The sequence below is a fragment of the Zootoca vivipara genome, chromosome 10 (genome assembly GCF_965207765.1).
Source record: "Zootoca vivipara chromosome 10, rZooViv2.hap1.1, whole genome shotgun sequence".
In the NCBI taxonomy this organism is placed as follows: Eukaryota; Metazoa; Chordata; class Lepidosauria; order Squamata; family Lacertidae; genus Zootoca; species Zootoca vivipara.
In genome coordinates this window covers 3,476,721-3,503,867 of record NC_142593.1, presented here as the reverse complement: position 1 = coordinate 3,503,867, position 27,147 = coordinate 3,476,721, and the positions used below count along the sequence as shown (strand labels likewise).

Below are 27,147 nucleotides of genomic sequence, written 5' to 3'. Positions count from 1 at the left end.
AGCACAACTTGTGAGGACCTGAGACAGCTTTTTCCACTGCGGCACCCTGGTAATGAGACTGCCTACCTGCATAGGTGTGGTTGTTCCTCTCTTTTAAGGTTCAAAAATGATAATAAGACCGGGTTATATAGCTAAGCTTTGAACATAGGTTGAAATTATCTACCTTTTTAGGCTGATTACACACCGCTCCTGGTTTTTAATGCATGAAGTTTATTTTAGTCATTTATTAGTCTACCAATTTCTGGCCGATTGCTTAATGCCTGCTGATGATTAGGGTTATGAGGGAAAATACTAAATTAAACAGACTTTGTTTTGATATAACAAGGTACTTCTTATTTTCTAAAGCAAGAATTCACACGGTAGAATGATCCCTTAATATGGATGAGGTTTAAATATTAAGAGGTTTAGAATATGCATTATTGCTTTGTAAATGAAAAACATACAAAGTCCATGAGAATCTTTTCTTTTAAGGCAATCCAACACTAAAGTCAGCCCACCTTTGCTTTTAAGTTTATTTACAGGTAAAACCTGAACATGACAGAGGTCAGCACAGGAGTTTCAGCATAAAAACAAAACAAGACACTTTGCATAGCAGAAGTGATTTCATACGCAGCTGACTCTTGTCTTTAATGAAGCAAACATGAAAGTCTAGTTTGGGCCTGTGACTCCGACGACTTCATGAGTCTCTGCCAATTTGTTCAAAGCAAACTAATTATCTGGCAGGACTCCTGCATACCATAAGTAGTTAAAGAAACCATAATTGCTTCCTAAAAATTATCACAGGGCTCAAGTGATGAATGTTTGTAGGCTTCTTCCTGGCAAAATCCACACTTCTGAAAATTTGGTTTTAAAAACTGAAAGTGTAATTTAGTCAGTATATATAGGCTGTCGGCAAATCTGATACAGTATAATATAATAAAAGTCTTATAATGGAATGCCTAATGGACAGTTACTTGCCATCTGACCAAATACTGGCCAACTGGCCAAAATAATTACATTCCACTGTAAGTTTCATTTCATTTTCATTTCCCTTTTAAATTGTATGCCACCTTTCTATATTACTATGCACAAGGCAGTTTACAAGCTGAAGAAACAACAAAAGAGACAGCAAAGATCACATATGAGCCAATACAAAAACATTCATAATAAAAACATAACTTTAAAATAAACAACCTACTGTTCATCAAAAAAGGAAACATTCAATAATCCATTAGAATATAATAGGAAACAGTAAAATTAAATACCAGCAAATAATGTGACACCTATTAAAAATCAATAAAGTAGCAGGCAGTGATAAAGAACTACTTCTGACAAAACGATGCCTGGCTAGTTGCCAAAGTATAAATTGCCAAAGCTGAACTTTAGTTGGCCACTGAGTGGGAGCCAATGCAGGGAGTGAGGCAAAATGAGCCAGCAGAGACTACCATGGCCGAGGCAATGTTGAAGCCTGAGCAGGGTGTGAGTAGCAGGTGCAATACCTTCACATCCTTCATTACTAGAGAGATATTCCAGACTATGGTTGTGGGCAGGGCTTTTTTCCAGCTGGAATGCCCCGGAACGCAGCTCTTCTCAGAGAGGGGTACTGTTCAGAGAGGGACTCCCGAGCAAGTGGGGCAGGCTGCCTCTTTTCCCAATCTCCACCATCCCCACCCACACGATCTTGCCACACCTGTCAAGGTGACTGAGGCAGCTCCGCAAACTGAGACTGACAGAGGCTGCCTCTGGCTCACAAGGAGACACCCCCCCCCCAGCCAGAAGATATTGGATGCGTCTTCTTGGGGAGGGGAGTTCTGACACTTTGGGGGCTAGAAAAAAGCTTTGGTTGTGGGGGTTTGTTACACATGAACAGGGAACTAACTGCTTTAGCCCTGGGAGCTCCTGACATAAATACTAAGAAGTGGTCTTGTTTTGAGTTTCTTAATATTAGGAAGAGGCAAACAGGACATGTAAAAGTGTTTCTACAATTTAAGGCACATAAATTACTAGGAGTATTAAATTACTTAAACTGAGGTAACACACAGTACTTATTTGTTTTTAAATGAGAATATTACATAAACAATATTGGGCAACCTGAAAATTGTAGCTGTTTCACAGCTCAATACTTGATACTTGTGACACCAGCATAATAATAATAATAATAATAATAATAATAATAATAATAATAATAATAATGTGCTCAGGATAGCACAAATATCTGTAGTAGGTATTTCCGTCCTCTGAAGTTGTTAAGAAAGAAGAGATTCCTCATTACACCCCACCAATGAACTCAGCAGCTAGAAGTCAATGCCCCCACGTTTTCCCACTCTCATTCTTTGAATATTTTGGCTTTCATGTTTTGGGCCAAGCTTTCTAATCTTGCAACCTTCTCTTCCTGCTGTATTATAGCCCCATATTCTGTTTAATTATTTTTATACATGCCAAATTAACAAGATAATTTGACTATTCTGTTTTCACCAGCCAAAGCCAACAAGGAGAAAAAGCAACTCATACAAAAAATGACGATTAGAATAATCTATTGCGCATGTTAGGGAAGATGCTGTTCTAATTGTTTTGAGTTTAGATAGTCAACTAGCTTAGAGGTCTTTTGTTCTAGTAAGTAGTATACACGTTTTATTAAATAAATAAAAATAAATTCTTAATCAGTGCCATATGTCCTTCAAGGGCCAATCTATGAATCTTGAGTGGGCATTCAGAAAGTACGATTGTACCTACCTGAATTGTAAGTTTTTAATTCCCAACGAAAGGTCAGCAGATTGGGTCTTGGCTCCACCCACAGGTTGCAGGCAGGCAGCAACATTTTGGGACGTAGGACTCCCAGGATTCAGTTTGTGAACTCACAAGCTTGAGAAAGAACAGGAGTTACAGAAGGAAAAATCAAATCCTATGCCCCAGACATACAGAGAAAGGGGAAAGTAGAGTGAAAATGATAGGTACTGCAGTCAGTCTTAAGGGCAGGTCCTGCACCTTTCATTGGGAATAGCAAACTACAATTAAGGAAGGAACAATCATACTTTTTTCCCATTCCAGCAATGAAAGGTCAGCAGATTGGGACATACCAGAGCTATCCCAATCTCAGGCAGGAGACAGGCTGCAGTGTTATGGAATGCGGACCTTTTGTAGGACCCTCCAACCAAAGGCAGCTTCCGTTGAAGCAAAGGCATCTTTGCAATAGTGTCTCGTAAAGTGCTGGGGGAGACCCAGGTGCAATGGGATCATTAGTAGAGAATGCAGCAGAGGTGGGTGCAGAATGTGTGGAGTGAGCAGTGATGTGAGAAGGCATGGGAAGCCTCACAGGAAAGAGCAATGCAGGCTTTTATCCATCTGGCTAAGGTGGCAGAAGTTACCTTCTTCCCCAAGGAGAAGAGATGGGAGGACACAAAGAGAGATTCTGTTCACCTGAGCTCTTTGGTTTGAGCGATGTATATTTTAAAGGCTCTGTATATGTCCAGAGAATGCCAAGCCTTTTATCTTGGATGCACTGGACAGGAGGGAAGAACAAGTTCTTGCTGCAAGTGGAAGCTAGAAGCGTCTTTAGAAAAGAAGGCTGGGTCAGTATGAAGGACTACAAAAGCTCATACCAATGACAAACTTAGTTGGTCTCTAAGGTGCTACTGAAAGGAATTTTTTAAATTTTGTTTCGACTACGTCAGACCAACAAGGCTACCTACCTGTACTACCCTACCTTTGTGAAAGTTCAGAGGTGCTTGGCTGTGGATACAGTGCCAGGTTCCAAAATTGTGAGCTGAAGTGATGGCCACTAAAATAGGTGACTATGAAGCATAGCAGTTTGAAAGAAACTTTCCACAATGATTTGAAGGGAGGCTTCTGTGGCTGGTCAGGGAACATTTTAAGAGTTACTCCTCTAAGGAACCATTTCAAGAGTGGATGGGAGGAGTGGGAAAAGTGAATGGTCATGACAGGATGGAGGAGAGTGCCACCCCTTCTTGATAGTATTTGGGCAAAGGCCTCTACTGAGGCCATCCTGGAAACAGGAAAAGATAGTAGAAAATTCCAGTTTCTTGTAGGAGCATCTTGTGGTCATGCACCAGAGCCAAAAGGTTTTCCAGGTGGATTGGTATAAGTAGAGGACTTTATTTCCCGCTGCTACCAACCAGGCTCTACCTGGTAAAATACTGAGTCCAGTCAGGGTTAAATTGGAACATAAAACTTCTGTTTATTTATTGCAGTTTAACAAACATGTGGTTTCATAAACGGTCTTAAATTTATAAACACTTGCTGCCTATACTAGCCTATACCTTCCTATACCTGCTAACACTCCCTAAACCAGCCTCCTTCCTGTTCCAAACCAGTTCCACCCTGAACTTCCTAGCAACTAACTCAGCTTATATTCCGCTGCACTAACTCAACCTACCCACAGACTCCCCCGCAATTCAACTCCCACTCCAATCCCAATTGAACTCTGAACCAACTGAACTCCCCCCCCCTAGAGCTGGTTTTATAGTCCCTCTGACTCCACCCCCCTGGGTTCTTATTGGGTAAACCGTTTAACTATTTCACATCCAGCACTATCATAGGTCAACGTCACAGCGATTGCTGTTCTTAGGAGATTACCAAAAAGACAGCCCTTCTGCAGGTTGGATCACACTGTCCACTATCTCAAGACTTAGGGGGGGGGGGTTGACATGCAGGTGTCTGCTCAATGTGATGACTTTCTGGTAGGGAAGCAGAGCCCATTAGAGAAGGAATGGTGTGGTGCTTCTCCCCCCCCCCCCCGAGTGGTATGTGCTGCTGAGATGCACAGACCTAGAACTCGTGCCATAAACATGAGGTCCACTTTCTTGGATTTGATGAGGGTCCAAACCTCTGAGCCGATCTTTTTCACTTGTTCCAGAGAGAGACAAGCTAAGGCAGAAGCAACAAAGGCAGTGACAGCAAAAGTGGTGGAGGTGGTTGGGTTGGGTTTGGTTAGGCTTGTTGCTTGGCTGGAATCAATTGGAGAGTCGTGGCTTGCTCCTTGATCTGTTACATTTGTACTCTGTTTCTTCCTTGCTGATGAAAATTACGAAAGGGCTAGTTGGGACTCGGGAGAGTATGGTGAGTTAACGTCTATTAAATCTCTTGTCATCCCTCTTATGGATAAGTAGCATCTTCTGCTTCGGTAGTGGCACCCGCCTTGTGGAACGCCCTCCCACCAGATGTCAAAAATAAATAAAAAACTAACAGACTTTTAGAGGACATCTGAAGGCAGCCCTGTTTAGGGAAGCTTTTAATCTTTAAGAAATTAGTGTATTCTAATATTTCGGTTGGAAGCCGCCCAGAGTGGCTGGGGAAACTCAGCCAGATGGGCGGGGTATAAATAATAAATTCTTCTTCTTCTTCTTCTTCTTCTTCTTCTTCTTCTTCTTCTTCTTCTTCTTCTTCTTCTTCTTCTTCTTCTTCTTCTTCTTCTTCCTGCTTCAACCAAGCTACCCTTTGAGATATTCTCTTCAAGCAGTTTAGTACCCATGTAGGGAGCTATTTAATCCTAGATGGGGGTGTCAGCATCCCAGTGCTCAAGCTATAGAGTATGCTTAGCCACAATGTCTGCTACCCAGAGAGTGGGAGGCGAACTAGGTGGAATCCAATGTGGCATCTGCAATAAAGGCATCTGCCTTTATTTGTCAAGTATGGTTTGGATCCTGATCTGGGTGGTAGAGGAGGTCGTCAGTCTAGACTAGAGATGCTCTAGCAATAAGGTTGCTGTGCATGAAACACAGATAAATAAGGAGGCACTTCAAGGGCACTGTGAATGACAAAGTCCAAATGCCATTCTGTAGCATCCTTCAGCTAGGAGTTCCCATCCTTAGGAAAGTAAAATCCTAAAAACTAAAGTGGAAACTGGGCAGTCTACATTTGGAACCTTTAATAAGTCCATAAACTCAGTATCAGGAGTGTAGAATTTGATACCAATGGACACTAGCTTAACTTGGTGACTCTGGTGGGACTTGAACCCACAAACCTTGAATCACTGCACTATGCTAGAAGTCCAATGCACTATCTTATTGCACCACAAAACCTTGGTGGGGATTCCCATTCAGATCTGGACACATTCTTTAGTGGAGCTATAACTGGAAAACTAGTTAGAAGTCTTAGGTTCAGCTTGCAGAACTGCTGCCTTGGAAGGAGTAAGAGGGGGTTAAAAATTAGAGCTAACTCCCTTCTTGAATTTTGGCAGGAAAAGACGAAGAGAGGACCAGCAGAACTGATGGAGAGCAAGCCAATGAGGAAACAACAGCAAGGTAAGAAGGGGCAAAACAAGGTAAATATATTTAAAGACCCAATGAGACAGCAAAAGAAAAGGAGCAATTGGAGCTCTGGCTGCACTCCATGAAGGTGGGAGCAAACTGAATATATTTGCTCCTATTCTGCCTGCCTTTGACCAGTGGGTGGAGCCAAGACCCTTATCTGCTGACCTTTCATTGCAGGAATGGGAAAACTTGCTGGGGCAAATAATGTTGGAGTTTTAGGTAGTTCCCTTCCCTCTAATCCAGAGGATAAAATCCTAGATGCTAGATTTCTCTCTTAGGCACTTAATTAAGTGGAACACAGCAAAGAAAGAACATGGCATGTCCATCACTACTTGGCAACCAAAACAAAAAAATTCTGCTCCATCATTTGCAATGAAACTAAGTATGTGTGGTGAGCTTGCAGGAAGAAAACAACAAAGGGACCATTGTAATTGCTATGATAACAACAAGGCGAGAGAGAAATAGGTTTTCAAAAAAAGTATCATTGGGTTAAAATGAAAAATTGACACTTTTACAAAAGAATATTGTTTCCTTATCCTCAAAAATAGTGACTTTTGTACAGAGTCTGCTTTTGCACTTACTCAACCATGCCTTTACTTGTTGATTTGCTTGGCAAAAAGTGTGGCCTCTTGAGTACAGAGGTACCTCGAGTTACAAACCCGTCAGGTTACAAACGCTTCAGCTTACAATCTCCGCTAACCTGGAAGAGTTACCTCAAGTTGAGAACTTTGCCCCAGGATGAGAATGGAAATCATGTGCCAGCGGCGCAGCGGCAGCAAGAGGCCCCATTAGCGAAAGCACACCTCTAGTTAAGAACAATTTTAGGTTAAGAACGGACCTCCAGAACAAATTAAGTTCATAACTTAAAGCTTGAGGTCTCAGCTGTCTATTATTAACAAACCTAACATTAATGAGTTGACTGGCAGCCATCAGGTACAAGGGTTGTATGGAATGTATGGCTGAGATCAGTGTGTTGCATGCAGTACATGTGAAAAGGATCTAGGGGTCTTGGTGGAACACAAGCTTAACATGAGTCAACAGCAAAAGAAAAGGAGAAAATGGAGAAAAACAGTGTGATGCAGCAGGGGGGGGGAGCTAACACTATTCTAGGCTGCATCAACTGAAGTATAGTGTCCAGATCAAGGGAAGTAATAGTCCCACTCTATTCTGCCTTGGTCAGACCACACCAGGAATAAATACTGTGTCCAATTCTGGTCACTACATTTTAAGAAGAATATGGACAAGCTGGAAAGTGTGCAGAGGAGGGCAACCAAGATGAGTAAGGGTCTGAAAACCAAGCCTTATGAGGAAAGATTGAAGTAGCCTGGTAAATAGGAGACTGAGAGGAGATATGATAGTCATCTTCAAATATCTAAAGGGCTGTCATGTGGAGGATGAGCAAGCTTATTTTTTCTTGCTTTGGAGGCTAGGACCTGAACCTATGGACTCAAGTTACAAGAAAGAAAATTTAAATACCAGAAAGAACTTTCTGACAGTAAGAGCTGTCCGACACTGGAACAGACTCCCAGGAGAGGTGGTGGACTCTCCTTCCTTGGATTTTTAAGCAGAGGTTGGATGGCCATCTGCCATGGATGATCTAGTTGAGATTCCTGCATTAGAGGGGGTTGGACTAGATGGTTCTATGATATAATAAATATGTCTTACCTGGAGTTCTGTTTTTATGTCCTCATTTTTAACTTTTTTTTTACTTGTGGCTTTGGTGGCATTTAATGATAATGGTGACCAGAAGTGGATTATTCCAACATCTATGCCATCACAAAATTCTAAATTATGGCATTACATCTTCATTTCAGATGCATCAGGATGATGACACTATTTGGAATCAAAGCATTTGGATTGATTCGTTTTACATAGCAATCCAGGCATAATGAGATAGAAACTCTGAGTATTCCTCTGTAAAATGAACAGCCTTTGTGCAGTTATCTATGGTTTTATAACAACCACTTTTGATTACTGCAAGGCAATGTACGTCGGAATGTTTTTGAAGAGCATTTAAATACTTCAGCTAATTCAGGACATAGTTGTGATGCTGTGAACTTGGACCCTCATATCAAACATATATTGCTGATGCTTGAAGTATATCTTCAGGTGCAATTCAAAGTGCTGTTTTAAATTCCTAAAAAGCCTGCAACAAAGATATCTGAAGGGCTGCTGGTCATCCAGTTCTCAGATGTCCACAGCAGAGAAGACAAGTCAATAAAAGGAAGTGGTGCCTCTGCCCTTAGGCACTGACCATACTATTCCCACCATAAATGTGTCTTGTTTCCTAAACAGGGGAGAAGCATATTAAGACTCACAAAAGGGAACTTGTGCTTATAAGAATTATGGAGTTTGTGGAGCTTCCACATAGGTTTTTTCTCCACCTTTCTGTATCCAGGTAATAATGGGCAGACTAGCCCCATACCTTGTCTACACAACTTGACAGCCACTGAGCCGTTTTAGTCTGCCTGTCATGTATGGTGAGCCAATAGGAACTCAGCAAGCCTCTCCGTTTTATGACCACCCTGAGACTGCAATAATGACGCTTGCCAGACCACAATACAGTGAACTATGTTCAACTATATTCCAGTCACAGACAGACAGAAAAAAATAGGCATTTTATGAACCTAGTGAACAACAACTCTACATATTTGATTCCTGTTTGGTATAGACACAGCAACCAGTTTCGGATTACTCAAAGCAGCACCTATACACCAGAATTACAAGCAAGTATCAGAAGCTACCTGAGAAAGTATCACCAATACCATTCTGAAAATAAATGCAGTTCAAATATTTGTAACTCAAATTTATTCAAAGATCTAACCATATACATAGTTGTGTGTGTGTGTGTGTGTGTGTGTGTGTATGTATATATATATATATATATATATATATATTATATATATATATATATATATATATAATTTTATATGCTCAGCTTCTTCACCATATGTCATGTATATGTAGATAAAGGGAGGTAAAGGGACCCCTGACCATTAGGTCCAGTCATGACGACTCTGGGGTTGCGGTGCTCATCTCGCATTATTGGCTGAGGGAGTCGGTGTACAGCTTCCAGGTCATGTGGCCAGCATGACAAAGCCGCTTCTGGCGAACCAGAGCAGCACACGGAAACGCCGTTTACCTTCCTGCTGCAGCGGTACCTATTTATCTACTTGCACTTTGAGGTTCTTTCGAACTGCAAGGTTGGCAGGAACTGGAACCGAGCAACGGGAGCTCACCCCGTCGCAGGGATTCGAACCGCCGACCTTCTGATCAGCAAGCCCTAGGCTCTGTGGTTTAACCCACAGCGCCACCTGTGTCCCTATGTATATGTAAGTGAGATGCAAAAGACACAATTCATACTCTGCATTACCTTTACTAGATAAAAGTTAAAAATTCAAACAAAAATAGAATTTTTAAACTTGCACAATTAATGCTGTAGAAAAAAGAAAGAGCACATTATACAATTGAATTTACAATGCCTTGCACTCCACAGAGGAGTGGCCTTACTTGTTTTCATTGCTGGCATCATAACGAGGCATGGGGTCAATATCATTACCATTCACATCAAAACTGGCATCTGGGTCCTGTAGTCAACAGAGAAGGGAAATGGAAAGAGAGATGAAAAAAGAATGAACTGCAGATCCTCATTAATTAGCCATTGACTCATCTGGCTCATACATTCCTCAGCAGGTTTCTACAGGAGTGTAATTAGGTTAACTAGCATTCCTGTGGTTTTGTGGTTGCTGCATGGTTTAGGAAAGTAATACATGTTCAAAACCTGCAGGGTTTATATATTATTTAAATTGCTTCTGGAAAATAGAAGTTGCATTAAAATACTTTTTATATATAATTTATGAAAACTACTGTGTTAATCTAAGTAGTACTTAGTTGTGTAGTTTTAGTTATTTGCTATATTTCAAATTTCTTTATCAAAATCTTCTTTATCCCAGTAATAGTTTGTTCACAAACTTGAATTAAATTATTCTTGTTAAAAGGCCAAGCAATTTAAATGATTCCAAGAGAACATTATTTGCCTTAAGGAAACATTTCCATGTATCAAGAAAGAATTTAAACATACAACTTGAAAGATAAAGCCGTTTGGGGAAAGTGTATCTTTATTAACAGTAGCTACTAAATGACATTTTTTTTTTGTATCTTCAGGGAGCATATGCAACTTTTAATGGATGTGAAATGTGGTTTTGTCTTCTCCACATTTGCCTGTAGAAAACATTGTAAACATCTGTGTATCTTTGCAACTCTTGTTATTTGATGTGGTAGAATGATGAAGCAGATTAATCTTTTATATTTCATCTTTGTCCAAAACTAATTAGTCTATTGGCTTCAAGTGATTTTGTATAAAATTGCCAAAATATATTCATTCACATCTGTAATACAATTAACCATTAATGTTATTTTCTCATTTCTGAATTTTTCAGCTTAGGTAATAGGTAGCAAGCAACGCGGAGAATTAAGTTTATCTGTTAAATTCATGAAGGACTTGAATGGGATGGAGTTAGTAATCCCTGCTGTTGAGAATGCTAAATGGAAAAGATAAATTTATTATTAATTGGCAAGAAATAAAAAATGTTTGCAATGGAATATTCATCACATCAATGTAAGGTGACAAACAGATTATATCTTTTCACTGATTTTATTCAGTGATTGTAATGAATTATACAAAATTCACAAGCAAGCCACAAGTAAACTAGTTGAAGCTGCTATATTCCCTGTATTGTATGCTAACAGTGAACAAGCAGATCTAGTTTCTTAATTTCTATATATTTATAGTACAAACATTTTCAAAATAGAAAACTATTAATTTATGCTCAGTGAGAATCTAGAAATGTGTTAACTATTGAGATTCTAACCATGCCCTAATAATACATTCCAGCATCAAGCTAAGGATTTCCTGATATGGTAGCTGGACTCGCAGCAATCAAAACAGGGATCATGGCCCTGAGCATAGATTATGTGTGAATTGTGCAGTAATTCATAATCCTTTTCAACAGCAACTCTATCTGAAACAGGGCTGCCAACATTCAGGGTGTGGTGTAAGAGCCCTCTGGGTTAGAGGGCATGGATTGCGTGTGACTGATGCAGTGATTCAGAATATTGCTCACCTGCAAAGTACACCAAATATGGCCACATAGCAAAAGACCAAGACAAGATTAATTATTGAAACAAAATAGGAAATGCATTACATTTGAGCTGGTTTGTGTAGGGCAAGACCAGATTTGGTTTACTGATAGGTAAAACTTCAGCAGTTAGTGGTGCCCATGTCTCAGATACATGGCTTAGAAAACGAAAATGGTAAGTTTCATTCTACTGAGTCTCCTGTACACCTTTTCAGAGGAAACTGTAATTAAGAAGTATACAAACTGTTGAAATAAACAAATAAGCACAAAAGAATAAAACAGCTATCTGAAGCAGTGTGGAAACTCACATAATTCTGCATCAAGTCTGGGTGGTTTCTTTCAATGCCATCATCCAAGATGGTGATCACAATATTCTTTCCAGTGTAGCCTCTCCTCCAGGCACCTACAATATTCATATCTGACTGACAGAGGTTTATATTATCGCTGCAGTGCTATAGGAAGAAAAACAAACAACAAGCAAAAAAGCATTGTATGTAGGAAATTAGTTGCCAGTGCAATGCAAGGAAATATGAGCCTATTCATTAGTACTGTATAACCAATTTAATTATCCACAAATGATCATATTGATTTAAACTGGAGAGACAGAAAATCAATGCCCTAATTAACAAACTGCGAGATAATTTGAAAGGGACGCTAAATGAAATGAAAATAGAGCTGGTTATTTCTTTTGAGATTGCTCATCATATCAGGGTATAGTTATCAGACCACTTAATTGTTATTATGGGCCTTTAGAAACCCCATAGCTCTTTTCTAAGCATTCCATATTACAGTACACGTGATTGCTGGGGAAAGAAAGTGCATTTGAATTTTCCAGCACAACTGCATGTGGATAAAAGTAGACAAAGTGCCTGCACAGAATAGCCATGGAAACACAAAAAATGCTTTGGGGGGTGGGATGGGCAGGTGGGGGTGGGTGGGAAGGGAGAGGCAGTGTTATGTACTGTATAATCCCTGAAATAGCTGTCTGGAAACTTATCCAGATTCTTTTCTATCTACAAAAAAAGAGTTCCTGGCATGTTTAGTGCAGTACCAGCAGGAGGGGAACAGCAGCTAAGAACCTGTAGCCAAAACAATCCCCCCCCCCCAAAAAAATAGTTGCCACTTGAGGTGCTTATTGAACAGCAGCTATGACAAAACTTTTGTACACCAGTTTATGTTAAATGAAAAATGAACTGTTCTCTCTCATATTTTCTATGGAAGAGGTGAGTTTATAAAGAAATGAAGCTGGCATTTGGGAACCACAGAGAGTGTGAATCCTTTTAATGAGTATCCTATTCAGGCCTTCCTCAGGCGTGGTGCTTTGCTCCAGCTCCCCTGGGCTCCATGAGAATAAGCAGAAAGGGGGAAAATAAATTCTTAGAACAAGTATCATAGCAACACATACTAGCCACAAGAGTTCTCAAAAGTTCATTCACTCCCCCCGCCCCAATCAGTTCCCTTCTACTTCATGTAATCTGTTAGTGCTTTGGAATTTGGAAAGGTGGCAAGTAGGTTTTTTAAAAAAACACCCATGTCTTGGCCTTAGTAGTTTCCATTCTTTTCTTTTTTTAAAAAAATGTATTTTATTACATTTCCAAAAATTCCACAAAAATTCCAAAACATATTGTTTTCTTTTGTTTTATCAACTTCTCATCCCTTATTCTGTTGTGTTTTTTCTTTAATTCCCCCTGTCTTCATTCTTTTATACCATAACCACAATACAATAATCTCTAATTATTTCTGTTGCTCATAGTTCAAATCCTGCTCGTGAATTCATCAAATTATAATATTTCTTTAAATAGTCTGAAAAGCCTTCCATTCTTCCATTAAATAGCCATCATCAAGTTCTCTTATTTTAGCTGTTAACTTTGCTGATTCAGCCTAGCCCATCAACTTTGCTCATCCACTTTGCTTATTTTTATATTGTGTCCTAAATCTTAACCCTTTTCATCATTACCAATTTCACCATTTCATCTTTCGCTTCCCATTCTAATAATAATTTATACATTTTTAAATCAATTTCTCTCTTCCTTCAAGCATTTTTCCCCCAAAATCAGAACTCATAATAAAACCTTTTAATAGATCCTTATTCAGAATACTCATTGGTTTGATAATATTGAAACCAATCTGATATTCATTCTCAGATTTCTTCAAACTTTTTCAATTTATAAACATTTCCAGAAAAATACACTATATCTATATATTTACCCCACTTCTCCATCATATTTGTTTTCTTTTGAGTACTGACTGGCTTCTATAGGTGATAACCATAAAGGTGTTTCCTTTTTCAATAAAGCTTAGTATCTAGTCTATATTCCATATATGTAATGCAATGCAATGCATATATCTTATGCAATGATGTTAAAATTCTTTGTGTATTTTTACCTTATCATACCACAAATAAGCATGCTACCCATAACGGTTCCCATAACATTCCGGGTCCAACAATCCTGTATTCTTTAAAAATACCCATTCCTTTAACCAGATCATACAGGCTGCTTCATAGTATAGTTTTAAGTCAGGCAATGAGAATCCACCTCTTTTTTTTTTTACAACTGTTAAAATTTTAAACTTAATCCTTGGTCTTTCCCCATGCCAGATAAACTTTGATAGCTCTTTTTGCTAGTAGTTCCCTTTCTTTCTTTCTTTCTTTTTGTGTACAACCATTTTGCCTCAATGGATTTTAAAACCCCGCTGACTCTTTCTTATTTTTTACTTACTTTAGAAATCCCAATGCAATATGCTGAAGAGCAATGTTTCTGATTTGCAAACAAACAAGGCTGGGCTACTTAAATGACAGTCCGTCCAAGGCATTGCACAGTTTGTAACATAAAGATTTCAATTCTAATTCAGGATCCATTTTCAAGGTATTTTGACCCTGTCATCATAATTTCTAGTAAACATAGCTGGCCATTCTTCCCCCCCCCCCGCCCCCCAAAAACCTGCCATGCACTCAAAATATACTTTTTATTATTTATTCTTAACCTGCCCTTCACTAAAATTAATCCCATGGCAGGGTACAACATAAAATATAATACATAATAAAATAAAAACAATCTAAAAAATTCGAACTACAATAATAAATTAAGATTATATCACAGCACTATGAGATCAACAAAACATCTCCAGTCAACTAACCAGTTAGTTTGGCAAATAAAAATGTCTTTACAAGATGTCTAAAACTCATCAGGGTTGGTGTCTATGGAAACTGTGAGGGATGGGTGCTCCACAATCAGGGTGCCACAGCAGAGAATGCCCTCTCACATGTTGCCTTTGAAGGGGACTCAGAAGGTGACTAATCCAGAATGCAGCAAATAGACTGGTGGCTGGGAGTGGCCACTGGGGCCATATAACACCAGTTGTTCCCGAGCAAAATTCAGTGTTGGTGCTGACCTTTACAGCCCTAAATGGCTTCAGCCCAGTATACCTGAAGGAGCGTCTCCAGCCCTATCGCTCAGCTGAGGTCCAGCACCGAGGGCCTTCTGGTGGTTCCCTCACTGCAAGAAGCAAAGTTACAAGGGAACTAGGCAGAGGGCCTTCTTGGTAGTGGCACCTACCCTGTGGAACACCCTCCCATAAGATGTCAAGGAAATAAACAACTATCTGACTTTTAGAAGACATCTGAAGGCAGCCCTGTTTAGGGAAAATTTTAAAGATCAATGTTCTTATTATGTTTTTAGATATGTTGTAAGCCACCCAGAGTGGCTGGGGAAACGCAGCCAGATGGGCAAGGTATAAATAAAATAATAAGTAGAGTGGTACCTCTACTTACAAATTTAATGTGTTCCAAACGCACATTCGCAAGTCGATAAAAAATTGTAAGTCGAATCCCATAGGAATGCATTGGGAGAAAAAATTCGTAAGTAGAAAAAACCCTATCTAAACCGCATCCAAGATGGCGGATGGAGAAACATTCGTAAGTAGAGTTATTCGTAAGTAGAGGTACCACTGTAATAATAATAATAATAATAATAATAATAATAATAAGTTTTATGTCAACCCAAGAAACCTATCTGACCTTTGTATTTATTGCTGCCAAAACTAAAGAAAAGAACACACTGACCAATGTCTAGCCTACTCATAGGTTTTTCATCTCTTATCTTACAATAAAATAAACGATGAGTCCCCTTTATTCTTCTTCATCCAAAATATCCAATTGCTCTGGCAGCTTTCTTCCATTTCTATTAATGCTAAGAAATTAGCCCATAGGCAGCTCACTGAGGGAAATGACTCATAAGTTCAGTTATTTGGCTCAGACAAGCCATGCACCTTGGGCTGTAGAAAAGGGTGTGAGATTATAAACCCTGTTCCTGTGAAAAGGTTTGGGAACCTGCCACAAGGCAGCATCTTTCTTCTTTAGTGATGTCAGCATGCTGTCCTTGCCTGAACCTTCTCTTCTCCAATAAGAGCAAATCTTATTTACCATCACTGGTATGCCTTCCTTATATATGCTGAATAGAAATGGCAGGGTGCTCTCACTCTCTTTAAATTGTCTTGTAGGAAAGGTTGTATGAACTTGGGCAACACGTTTTTCTTAGAAAACAATTGCCAGAACTGCCACCCAACCCCCTGTGCCTGCCTCCCTGCCTCTCCCGCTGCCCGCACCCTTACCCCCGACCTCCATGTGCCCTGCGAGCCCTTCTGCAGTGATCAGTTTCAGATCATGGTGGTGGGCTTCTCGATGGGAGCGAGAGGCAGGAAGGAGGAGGAGTGGGCAGATTCCACCAGGTCAGACTCAGCCAGCCACTGATGGGGGCAGAAAAAGAAGGGGAGCAGGGGGGACAGAGAAGAAATAACTGTGCAGGAGGGGAGGACAAAGACAGCAGGGAGCAGCAGATTGAGCAAAGGAGAAAACACAAGGAGGGAGAGGGGACTGGAGAGTGCAGGAGGAGAAGGCAGGGAGGGGGAGAAGGTAGAACTGTGTGTACCCACACATGCAGCGCTGCCGCTGCTGCCTGACCCCAAACTGAAGGCACATTCCTGATCAAAGGTGATGCACACACAGCCAGGCTGTCACATGGCCTCCCTGAGGGGAAGGAGAAGCTGGATGACCAGGAATGGCCTTAGAATAACAAGGAAGAGTATAATAATAATAGTTACAGGTAGGTAGCTGTGTTGGTCTGACGTAATCGAAACAAAATAAAAAAAATCCTTCCAGTAGCACCTTAGAGACCAACAAAGTTTGTCATTGGTATGAGCTTTCGTGTGCATGCATGAAAGTATCTGAAAAAGTGTGTATCTGAAGAAGTGTGCATGCACACGAAAGCTCATACCAATGACAAACTTTGTTGGTCTCTAAGGTCTGCTGGAAGGGATTTTTTAAATAATAATAATAATAATAATAATGTAAGGGGGTGGGCTTACAGGGAGCAGCCACCCCCCATCAAATCCAGCTCCTCTGACAGCTCGGACAGCGGAAGGACAGGAGAAAGGAAGCAGGAAGTGAGCGGAAGGGACCAGGGCTCAGGCAGCATACAAGAGCCCTTCCTGCAGCCTGGGATATCAGCAAGGAAGGAGGGGCCAGTAGAAAGATCAAGCGGGGAAACAGCAGAGGAGCGTCCTTTCAAATTCACCCCGGAACTGCAAACGCAGGGGGAGGAGATTTGGGGTCCCCAAACTACTCTTCTGGGGGAGGAGCCGAAAAGCGCCATTGGGAGAATCTGATAGACCAGTTTTCCTGAAGCTCTTGCTTTGTAAAAAGCTTGCTTAATAAAAGCACTAAAGACAAGATGGTTTGGAGTGTCGTTACTTGAGGGTAGCCAGCAACCTCCGTGACAAATAATAATAATAATAATAATAATTTTTTATTTATACCCCACCCATCTGGCTGAGTTTCCTCAGCCACTCTCGGCGGCTCCCAATCAAGTGTTAAAAATAAGGTACAGCATTAAATATTAAAAACATCCCTAAACAGGGCTGCCTTCAGATGTCTTTTAAAAATAGGATAGCTGCTTATTTCCTTGACATCTGATGGGAGGGCGTTCCACAGGGCGGTCGCCACTACCGAGAAGAATTGGAAAAACCTCTAGGTCTGGTAAACAGCTGAACTTTGCCTCAAAAATAGCTCAAACTTTTGGAAATACTGTCCACACGGTAATTTACGTCAGTATGGCTTAGTGTGGCTCTAGACACTCTTCTATGATGGTATGATGTATGACAGGTAACCATAATCAGTGTTGGACTTTGGGCTCTCAAATTCCAGCGGCACCCTGTGTGATGCTAAAATTCAGCACGCAGTCCCACCTCTCAAACTCCATTGCACAGCATTGTTTTGGCGTCCCCTGCAGATCAGCACCCAGTGCAACTGCCTTTACCATCAGGCATGAATCTGAACTATCAGGTAAAATTAAAAATCTTTAAATTAACAAGATTATGTGATTTATTAAAACAAACAAACAAAAAACCCAAACTACCATATACTTCCATTGTCTAATGAAATATTAAAATAATAAACACTGAAATATATAGCTCAAACTTTCCGAAGGTCATTTAGGTCTTCATGGGTCAACACCAGCATCTTAAATTCCAGCAAGAAGTGTACAGTTATACTTTGGATCCTGAACGTCCTGGAATTCTGACGTTTTGGCTTCCGAACACCGCAAACCAGGAAGTGAGTGTTTCGGTTTTCAAATGTTCTTTTGGAACCCGAACGTCCGACGGGGCTTCCACAGCTTCTGCAGCCAATCAGAAGCCATGATTTTGTTTTCAAATGTTTTGAAAGTTTTTTTTTTTAATAGAAAATAAAGTTTATTGTAGATTTAAACATATACAACAATAAAAAAGAAAAAAAGAAATTCCGACTAAACAGAACAGGCCCAAAAAACACAATCCCCCCTCCCCCCTACCTCCGGAGACCCCCTTCCCCTCCCCTGCCCTTACCCCCAACCCTATTCCTTCACAACCTAAATTAGACTTAACTATGTTATAATTATTTTCATCACACACACATTATTACAATTTTGTACAGTTAGAAACAAAATCCAAACTGAAAATAATAATGCAGAATATTACCATCCAAATAATATCCAGATAATTATAAACTTATCTACATTATCCTTGAGTCTTACTGTCTCGGAGAGAGAATAAGTATAATCCACATATACACATATACATTTGAAACTAGAAATATGCCATCCATAACTTTAATCCTTTTCTTCTTTATTCTAGAATCCTGCTACGTCGGAGAGAAGAGACGGATTATCTATGTATGTACTAAGATAAATGGTAAGTGATTCCCAATTTTTTAATTTATCCTTCACATTTGTTTCCTTCAATAATTCGTGTTTTCTTGCTAAATTGTAATATAATATTAATTTATGTAACCAGTCCTCCTTCTTTGGAATCTCTTGAGATTTCCATGCTCTTGCCACTAAGAGTCTAGCTACCACCGTTGCATAACTCACTACACATCTATCATTCGGTTTTATGTCCTCTCCTAACATCCCTAATAAAAAGATCTCAGGTTGTTTCTTAAAAGAGTATTTCACAATTTTCTTTAATTCTTTATAGACTAGTTCCCAGAAATCTTTAATGAGGTCACAGCTCCACCAAATATGAACGTATGTCCCGACTTCTTTACAGCATCTCCAGCAGATATTGCTTACATTTGGGTACATTTTGGCCAGTTTAGCCGGTGTTAAATGCCATTGATTTTGCATTTTAAATATATTCTCAATCAGATCATAATTTGGCGTAAATCTAGAATCTCTTTTCCATAATTGTTCCCATTTTTGCATACTAATTGTTTTTCCCAAATCCTGGCTCCATTTAATCATATAATTTTTTGTTAGCTCCTCTTCTGTTTCCCACTTTAATAGTATCTGATATAAGTTCGAAATATATTTACCTTCCTTGTCGATTAAAATTTCCTCCAGATTCGATTTATTCTTTTCAAATCCCACTTTCTTATCCAATTGTAATCTCTGATTAATTTGAAAATAATCTAACCACGTATTTAAATGGTGTTTTATTTCTTCATACTCTCTCAATTTCAACGTTCCTTCCTTTTCTTCCAAGAGCATACGGTATGTGGGCCAGGTGTTATTCATATTACGTCTTTTCACCGCCAATAATTCGGCTGGAGAAAGCCACCAAGGGGTTTTTGGTTCAAAGAATCTCCTATATTTTAACCAAACTTTAAATAAAGATTTTCTGATCATATGGAACATGAAAAAATTCTTCTTGTCTATCCTATCTTTCATCAAATAATAATGCCAGCCGTGTCCTAGCCCATCACCTTCTAAATCTAATAGATCCGAATTTTTTAAAACTACCCATTCTTTAATCCAGACTAATGCCGCTGAATCATGAAAAATTTCCAGATCTGGGAGGCCATAACCCCCTCTGTCCTTATGATCTATCAGGATCTTATGTTTTATACGGGGTTTTTTCCCATTCCAAATGAACTCCGCAATGTCCCTTTTCCAATCCCTAAAATATTTCTCCATCCCCAACAATGGAAGGTTTTGGAAAAGGAAGTTCATCTTAGGCACCACGCACATCTTTACGGCTGAAATTCTACCCATAAATGTTAATTTTAATTTCCTCCAAACGTCAAATTTCTTCCTAATTTGCTTCCACGTTTCTATATAATTGTCCTGAATCAGGTCGATTGCTTTTGTTGTCATCTCAATTCCTAAATATTTCATTTTTTTACTAATTTTAAGATTTGTGGTTTCTTGCAACATTTTTTCCTCATTTACTTCAAGATTTTTGACTAACAATTTTGTCTTGTTATAATTTATTTTCAAGCCTGCCAATTCCCCGTATTCTTCTATCAGCCGGATGGCGCTGGGAATGCTTGTAATCGGGTCCTCTGATGTTATTATAATATCGTCGGCAAAGGCCTTTACTTTATAATTTTTATTGCCCACCACGATTCCTTTAATTTCCTCGCTTTTCCTGATTGTATTTAATAAAATTTCCAACGTGATGATAAATAAGATGGGGGACAGAGGGCACCCCTGTCTTGTCCCCCTTGTGATGTTAATTTTGTTCGTAAATTTTCCATTAATAATTAATTTAGCATTTTGCGAAATGTAAATGGCCTTTATTGCCCTTTCTAACCTATCCCCCATTTTTACCTCTTCTAACAATCTTAGCATGAAGTCTCAGGCCACCCTGTCAAATGTTTTGAAAGTTGAATGGACTTCCAGAACGGATTCCATTCAACTTGCAAGGTATATGTATCCAAAGAACCTCTTTCAGGATTGGTGTCATATAGCAGTACTCTGACAACTGTATTCCGTACCAATTAAAAGTTCCAGGTGATTTAAGGACAAAGCTCCATGTAGAACACAATGCAATACTACAAGCACGACATCACTAGAGTATGGCCCACTGTGATTTGTAATCTCTATTCAGGAAGAGCTGAAGTTTGAAAAAGGCACTCCAAGACATGGAGGCCATCTGTATCTCTAGTGGCCATTCTGGATCAAAGAGTACCTCCAAACAATGTACCTGCTCTTTCAGGGGAAGAACAACCCTACTGAGGAAGTCAACAATGTTAGGATATATGAGTGATAAATATGGTAGTTGTTTTTTGTTTTTGTTTTCTCTTTTTGTATTTTGTATTTTTGTGTTTTATGTGTTTTTTGTATTTTTATATTTCTGTGTTTGATATGTTTTTTCTCAGTTTTATAAAATCAATAAATATATTTTTTTGGGGGGGGGGAGAACAGATGGTCTACCCAATTTCATCAAGCAGAATGAGCACCTTCTCAAGCACCTTAGCTATTCCCCTGAGCTCTTTAGCTGTTCTAGTCCTCCAGCAACAGCATCCCAGCAGAAGCAATTGTTTGTTGCTGGCTTAGGCTGGAAGCTGTCTCATCTGGAAAATAAAAAAATTCCTTCAGTAGCACCTTAAAGACCAACTATCTGAAGAAGTGTGCATGCACACGAAAGCTCATACCAAAATAAAAACTTAGTTGGTCTTTAAGGTGCTACTGAAGGAATTTTTTTTTTTATTTTACTTCGATCCAGACCAACACGGCTACCTACCTGTAACCAGAACTATCATCTGGAAAAAAAACTTCTAAATATCCTAGATCATTGTGCTCTGGAGGACTTAGTCATAGACCCGACCAGAGGGGAGGCAAGCCTGGACTTAAATCTTTTTATTTTTATTTTATTGAAAATTTTAATTAAATGTTGTAATAATCATAGCAAAAATAAGTTTTGAGTCTGAAATTATTACAAACAAAGGATCAACAGCATCCAAAAAACCGTAACAATGCATTCACAGTTTGTAATACCTGGCACTGCATAAGTGAAGCTTTCTAGAATGAGTGTTGAGAAAAAGAGGGCTGTAAATCTCTCATGTGACAATTTTCCTATGTGAAAAAAGGGAATCAAATCTCATCTGACTTATCCTGCTGGATTTCACCTTGGGCTAAACTGCACTGGTGTTATTTTCTCAGTTAGTGCTCGATCTCCAGTCAAGCAGCAATCAATAACTGTATTATAATCTCTTCATGGACCACATACTGTATATGATTGTATCATATAAATGTTTAGATCACACCTTTCACTAGTAATTTCTTGTAAATTTTACAACTCCCAGTGTGTCTGCACCTGACTTTTAACTTTGCTATTCCCATAATCAAATAATCTTTATCTGCCTCTCTGCGCCTCCAAAAATGTTATGTTTCTCTTAAACATACTTCCCTAATAACTGATTTCATGGCATCCCATATCCCACATCTCATACAAGGTTAACATCCAGAGTGCTATTCAAATAAAGGCATTCCTTTAACTTGGTTGACAATTTTTCTTGAATTAATTGCTTTGACAATACTGAAGCATCCAATTGCCACACTGGATTGTAAGACAGTATGTTTCCCCACTTTACCTCTACAGTAATGGCTGCATGATCCAAAATGAGCACTGTACCTATATATGTATTTTGTATTTCAGTGAGTTAGAGATGAGGATGTAATTAATTGACAAATACATATTGTATCCCATGGAACAGAACCTAGTTTTATCAGTTGGATGAAATTCCCTCCACAAATTGTACCTTGAAATAATGATTTGTTTGGGCCACATACTGTGGCTCAGGTAAGCAGGCAATCACCCATGTGGCCCCAAGGAAATATGTTGCCACTGGAAACAAGGATATGCCTGTAAAATAAGACTGGTTAAGAAGAAGAAGAAAAGTTTGGATTTGATATCCCGCTTTATCACTACCCGAAGGGGTCTCAAAGCAGCTAACATTCTCCTTTCCCTTCCTCCCCCACAACAAACACTCTGTTAGGTGAGTCAGGCTGAGAGACTTCAGAGAAGTGTGACTAGCCCAAAGTCACCCAGCAGCTGCATATGGAGGAGCAGAGACTCGAACCCGGTTCCCCAGATTACGAGTCTACCACTCTTAACCACTACACCACACTCTCTTATTTTTAAAACTGGCTGAATACAAAAAGTTTGTTTGATTGTGTTAGTGAAATATGGAGTAAAGTAGCTGTGTGTATAGAGAATACTTTGTCACTTTGTCATGACCTGTTTGAATAGTTAAACCTCACAGAAATGCTGCCTATAATAAATGATACGTCATTTGAACGAACAGGGCCAGCTCTTCGTAGACCCCCAGTGGTGCAGGGCACCATGGCGCCGGCCCGCCAGGAGGGCGCTGCAAGCTGCGGCCGCCCGCTGGCCCGCCGGTCCACCGGTCCGCTGCGCAGCTGCGCGCGGCGCCCACCTGCCCACCGCGCTGGGAAACGGGGCGGGAGGGCGCCAGAGAGATCTCGCTGTGCCTGCCCGCCTGCCGCGCAGCAGCGCCGCGCCCACCCGCCCACCGCGCTGCGAAACCCGGCGCACCTTGGCGCTGCGAAACCCGGCGCACCATGGCGACAGGGGCGCTTAAGACGGCGCTGTGAACGAAGATGAACAAAATGGTATTGTCATTCTAGAACAGGCATCCCCAAACTGCGTCCTCCAGATGTTTTGGCCTACAACTCCCATGATCCCTAGCTAACAGGACCAGTGGTCAGGGATGATGGGAATTATAGTCCAAAACATCTGGAGGGCCGAAGTTTGGGGATGCCTGTTCTAGAAAAAGAATACATGGAATTTATGGGAATGAAATAATTAAGAGCCTCACATAAATTATGTCTGTATTTATCAACAATTTCTGTTTATTAGGACTTTGGAGCCATTAAGGTGTATTGGGTAAGCAGACAATGGTTAAATACTCAGGTACCACTCTATTAATTTTTCTCTGCTGCAGCAGTAATGAGTATATAATGAGCTGCTGTACTTTGAAATACTTATGATATTCATACTAACAACTCTAAGATGTCATTACTGATAATGCATACTGATCAGGAGCTAAACAAGTCAGCAAATAAGTCTATGAGCTCAGTTCATTACACACTCTGCCATCATGATTTGCAATGCCTCAAGCAAACATGAAAAAGGAAAATACTGGCCAAGGGTCAAAGAACTGTAAAACTAGTTCTATGAGCCAATGGGAGCTTTAGAGTTATTTTTCTCAAACAGTAGCTCCCCAACAATACTCCACAGCAAACAGAGGGGAGTTTCAGAAGCAACTTGTGATACGTCTCTTCTGAAAGCCTAAACAGCTCTTTGAATCTGGACCAGTATTTTTCATTTAAAAGCCATACACAGTGCCAGTAGAATTCACAGGCATATCAACAGTGTAAACTGGTGCTACGATAAACTAAAGATCCATCACCCTTGACATTTCTTTCTCCCTTGCAGAGTTTAAGATGCTTGTGGCATTTTATTCAGCAGGTTCAGAAGCCAGTAAATAGAACGTTTGGCCGCTCCCTCCAGGAATTCAGTTCACATGCATTTTTTAAAAAAAAAAAAAAACCCAACAACAACAACAAGAAGAATTCCTTTAAGAGACGTGTCCATTTGTACTCCTGAAACAAATGTGAAAAAACTGAAAATGTTCATCATAAAACAAATTGAGCTTGGGTGACCTCTTGTAAACTGCTTTCTCAAAGTGAATCAATAGCTGGGACTATAAAGTTTTCTTTCAGCCAGAGCTAGGGCTCACCAAAGTTTAGCAAAGAACATGCTTTAATCTACAGTGCCAGGAAAACAAGAGCTAGTGTGTGTAAACATGTTATTTTGCTGCACACGCTTTGCACACACTGACCTGACTCACACATCATGCTAAGTCAGGGGCTGCCAAATGTTTGGGGGCAGTGGGTTAGATTATTTCTCTCTCAAAGTAAAATCAATAGTCATAAGTGAAGTGTTCAACATTTACTGAAACCCCATACTATGTCAGGGACTGGGCAGAGGAGGAATTGTGGAGACTGCCTCCCCAGCCTGACCCTTCCAGAGAAGAAGACGACAGTTCAGAATTACAACAGGGGTTTGAGGGAGATCACAGCTCAGAGGCAGATAAGGGGAAAAGCTGGGAAGTTAATGGGAGAGGAGGAGGAGGAGGAAGAGGAAGCACCAGGGGGGCAACAGCTGATGGACACAGGGTCTTTAGAAAGCATTCCAGACCCCCCTCCCAGAACCCAGCGAGCCTTGAAAGTAGTAGAGCAGAGAGCTCAGAAGCAAAGGATCCTCAGCGCCTCCCGTAGGGGAAATGATGACAATGACAAATGAGGAAGTGGGAGAAAAGGGGAGTGGAGAGTCACTCGGGACAACACCATTATCCCAAGAGGCTGTGTTCCAAGCCTCTCTCTGTAAACAGTATCTGAAGAAGTGTGCATGCACACAAAAGCTCATACAAATGACAAACTTAATTGGTCTCTAAGGTGCTACTGGAAGGAATTTTTTTTATTTTGTTTCAACTACGTCAGACCAACACAGCTACCTACCTGTATCTGTAAACATTGAATAAAAAGCAGATGGCAAGGACTTTTCCTTGTCTTATCCATTCCTGGCAACCTGCCGTCTGTGGGGATTGTTACCTCTGCTGTCTGACACACTATATATATTTCTACAATTTTGTGTGAAAAATGCTCTTTTAATGAATATTGGCTCTATATTTACTGCTGGTCATTAAGAAGTACAAATGTATACACACCATTCCCATTATTTAAAGATAAATGTGTGGCCTCAAGTTAAAATGGTGTTTGAGATAAAGAAAGTTGAAGTGAATACTCTGATCTGCCATTTAATCTGTTATTTGTTTAGTTCTTCTCTTGGGCAGACTTATCAAAGCATGGCTTAGAGAGTCTTCATAAGATCTATCTGGTCTTTCCATTCCATCCCACCCACACATCTGAATGTCAATTTGTACACACCAGAACCTGTACTTGAATCTAATTTAGGCTTGAGCACCAGCTCCCACCCCACTTCACTGCATAAAGATGATGCTACGTCTGCCCAAACTCCAAAATACTATGTACATTTGAATGCAGGATCTTCAGGATCTTCCACTCCAAACTCCACTTTCCCTATGTCAATTCTACTCAGAATCAGTTCTAAAGATGGAATTCTTTTCAGATAGACTAATAGTATTTATTCCAAGGAACTATGTTTGTGAGTAGCATATGAAATAGCAGCATGCAAAGCTTGCTGAGCTATGTCCCTTAGACAGTAGGAGTCAACAGAATTATAATAAAGATCATTTGAGAAATATGAATGAAAGGTCTATTATGAAGAAGTTGGAACAATAAACTTAGATCAGCTCTTTTCATTGCTAGGCTAATATTACTATTATAGCCACCAATGCAAACACTAGTTACTAATAAAACTTTCAAAGTTGTTTGTTTCTGCACCATTTGCTCAAAAAATAGGAAAATAATTTCATCTGCAATGATATTTACAACACAATATCTGGAAGGATTCTTTTAAACTTATCACCTGGAGCTACTTGTTGAAATCTCAGACCAACTTTTTAACCAGCAAAGTGACTCCTCAATCCAGTCATGTTTGAAATAAAAACATGCTGGATGGATAGGCAGGGCTGTGCATTGCCCCCTCCACCCTGATCTTGCCATGTTAAACAGCAAGGTCTGAATGTTTGCTTGAAAAGCTTACAAGTCACCCTGCATGACTAGCATTCCTGATCACAGGGAACCTTGAAAGCAAGCCAACTGATTTAATAGGTCTAAGGTGAAAGGGGAGGCTTGGCACGCACAGCCCCCGGCCTCTCCAACACACTTTAACTTTAACAATGCCCGAATAGGGCTTGGGAGCCTTGAGAATAAGTATCACAAAAGATAGCACAGAATTTTATATGGAAAAAATATTATAAACAAATAAAAGAGCAAATTAAAAATTGGAAAAATTAGAAAGGTTATAGCAACAGTAAAAACAGCTTTGATAAGGCTCCTTCAGAAATGTTAACTTAAGAATCCCTAATAAAACTACACTGTTCTTTGTGTCCTTCTTAAAACAGGCATTGATGGGGAAAGATAATATATCCTTTGGGAGGCCAGCATTCCATGTCTTGGCATCAAATTCCACCTTTCTACTTACCCACCAAACCTCAGATTGGGTGGGGACAGAGAAAACAGCCTTAAAAGGAGAGTAATCTTCTTGGGCAAGTTTATAACCAAGGGGGTGATTCCTAAAATACTATGACCTTTAGGGTTTTGCTGTAAGAGTAAAAACCAGAACCCTGAATTGAGCACAGAAAACCCCAGCAACCAGTCATATTGACCAAGGATTGGCATAATGTTATGTGACCTGCTGACTCCAGATCAAACTCTTGTGCGCTGCTTTTTGCCCCTACAGAACTTTTCAGACTTTGTTGCCCCGTATAAACTTCATTGCAGTAATCCAATTTGGGGGGAAAGGAAGAAGCTTGCACTAACGTTGGTCAGAAA

The 27,147-nt window shown here is 39.9% G+C and overlaps 1 protein-coding gene across 4 annotated transcripts in view; it reads right to left on the bottom strand.

Moving 5' to 3' along the window:
- The window catches only part of PCSK5 (proprotein convertase subtilisin/kexin type 5), a 226,986-nt gene that overhangs the window by 158,147 nt on the left and 41,692 nt on the right, over positions 1–27,147 (bottom strand). For all 4 annotated transcript variants that reach the window (XM_035099987.3, XM_060280059.2, XM_035099988.3 and 1 more), the window contains exons 4-5: positions 11,695–11,838; positions 9,759–9,835 (exon numbers count right to left, since the gene is read on the bottom strand). In XM_035099987.3, coding sequence (XP_034955878.1) covers positions 9,759–9,835; positions 11,695–11,838 — 221 coding nt within the window. The remainder of the gene's footprint in view (positions 1–9,758; positions 9,836–11,694; positions 11,839–27,147) is intronic.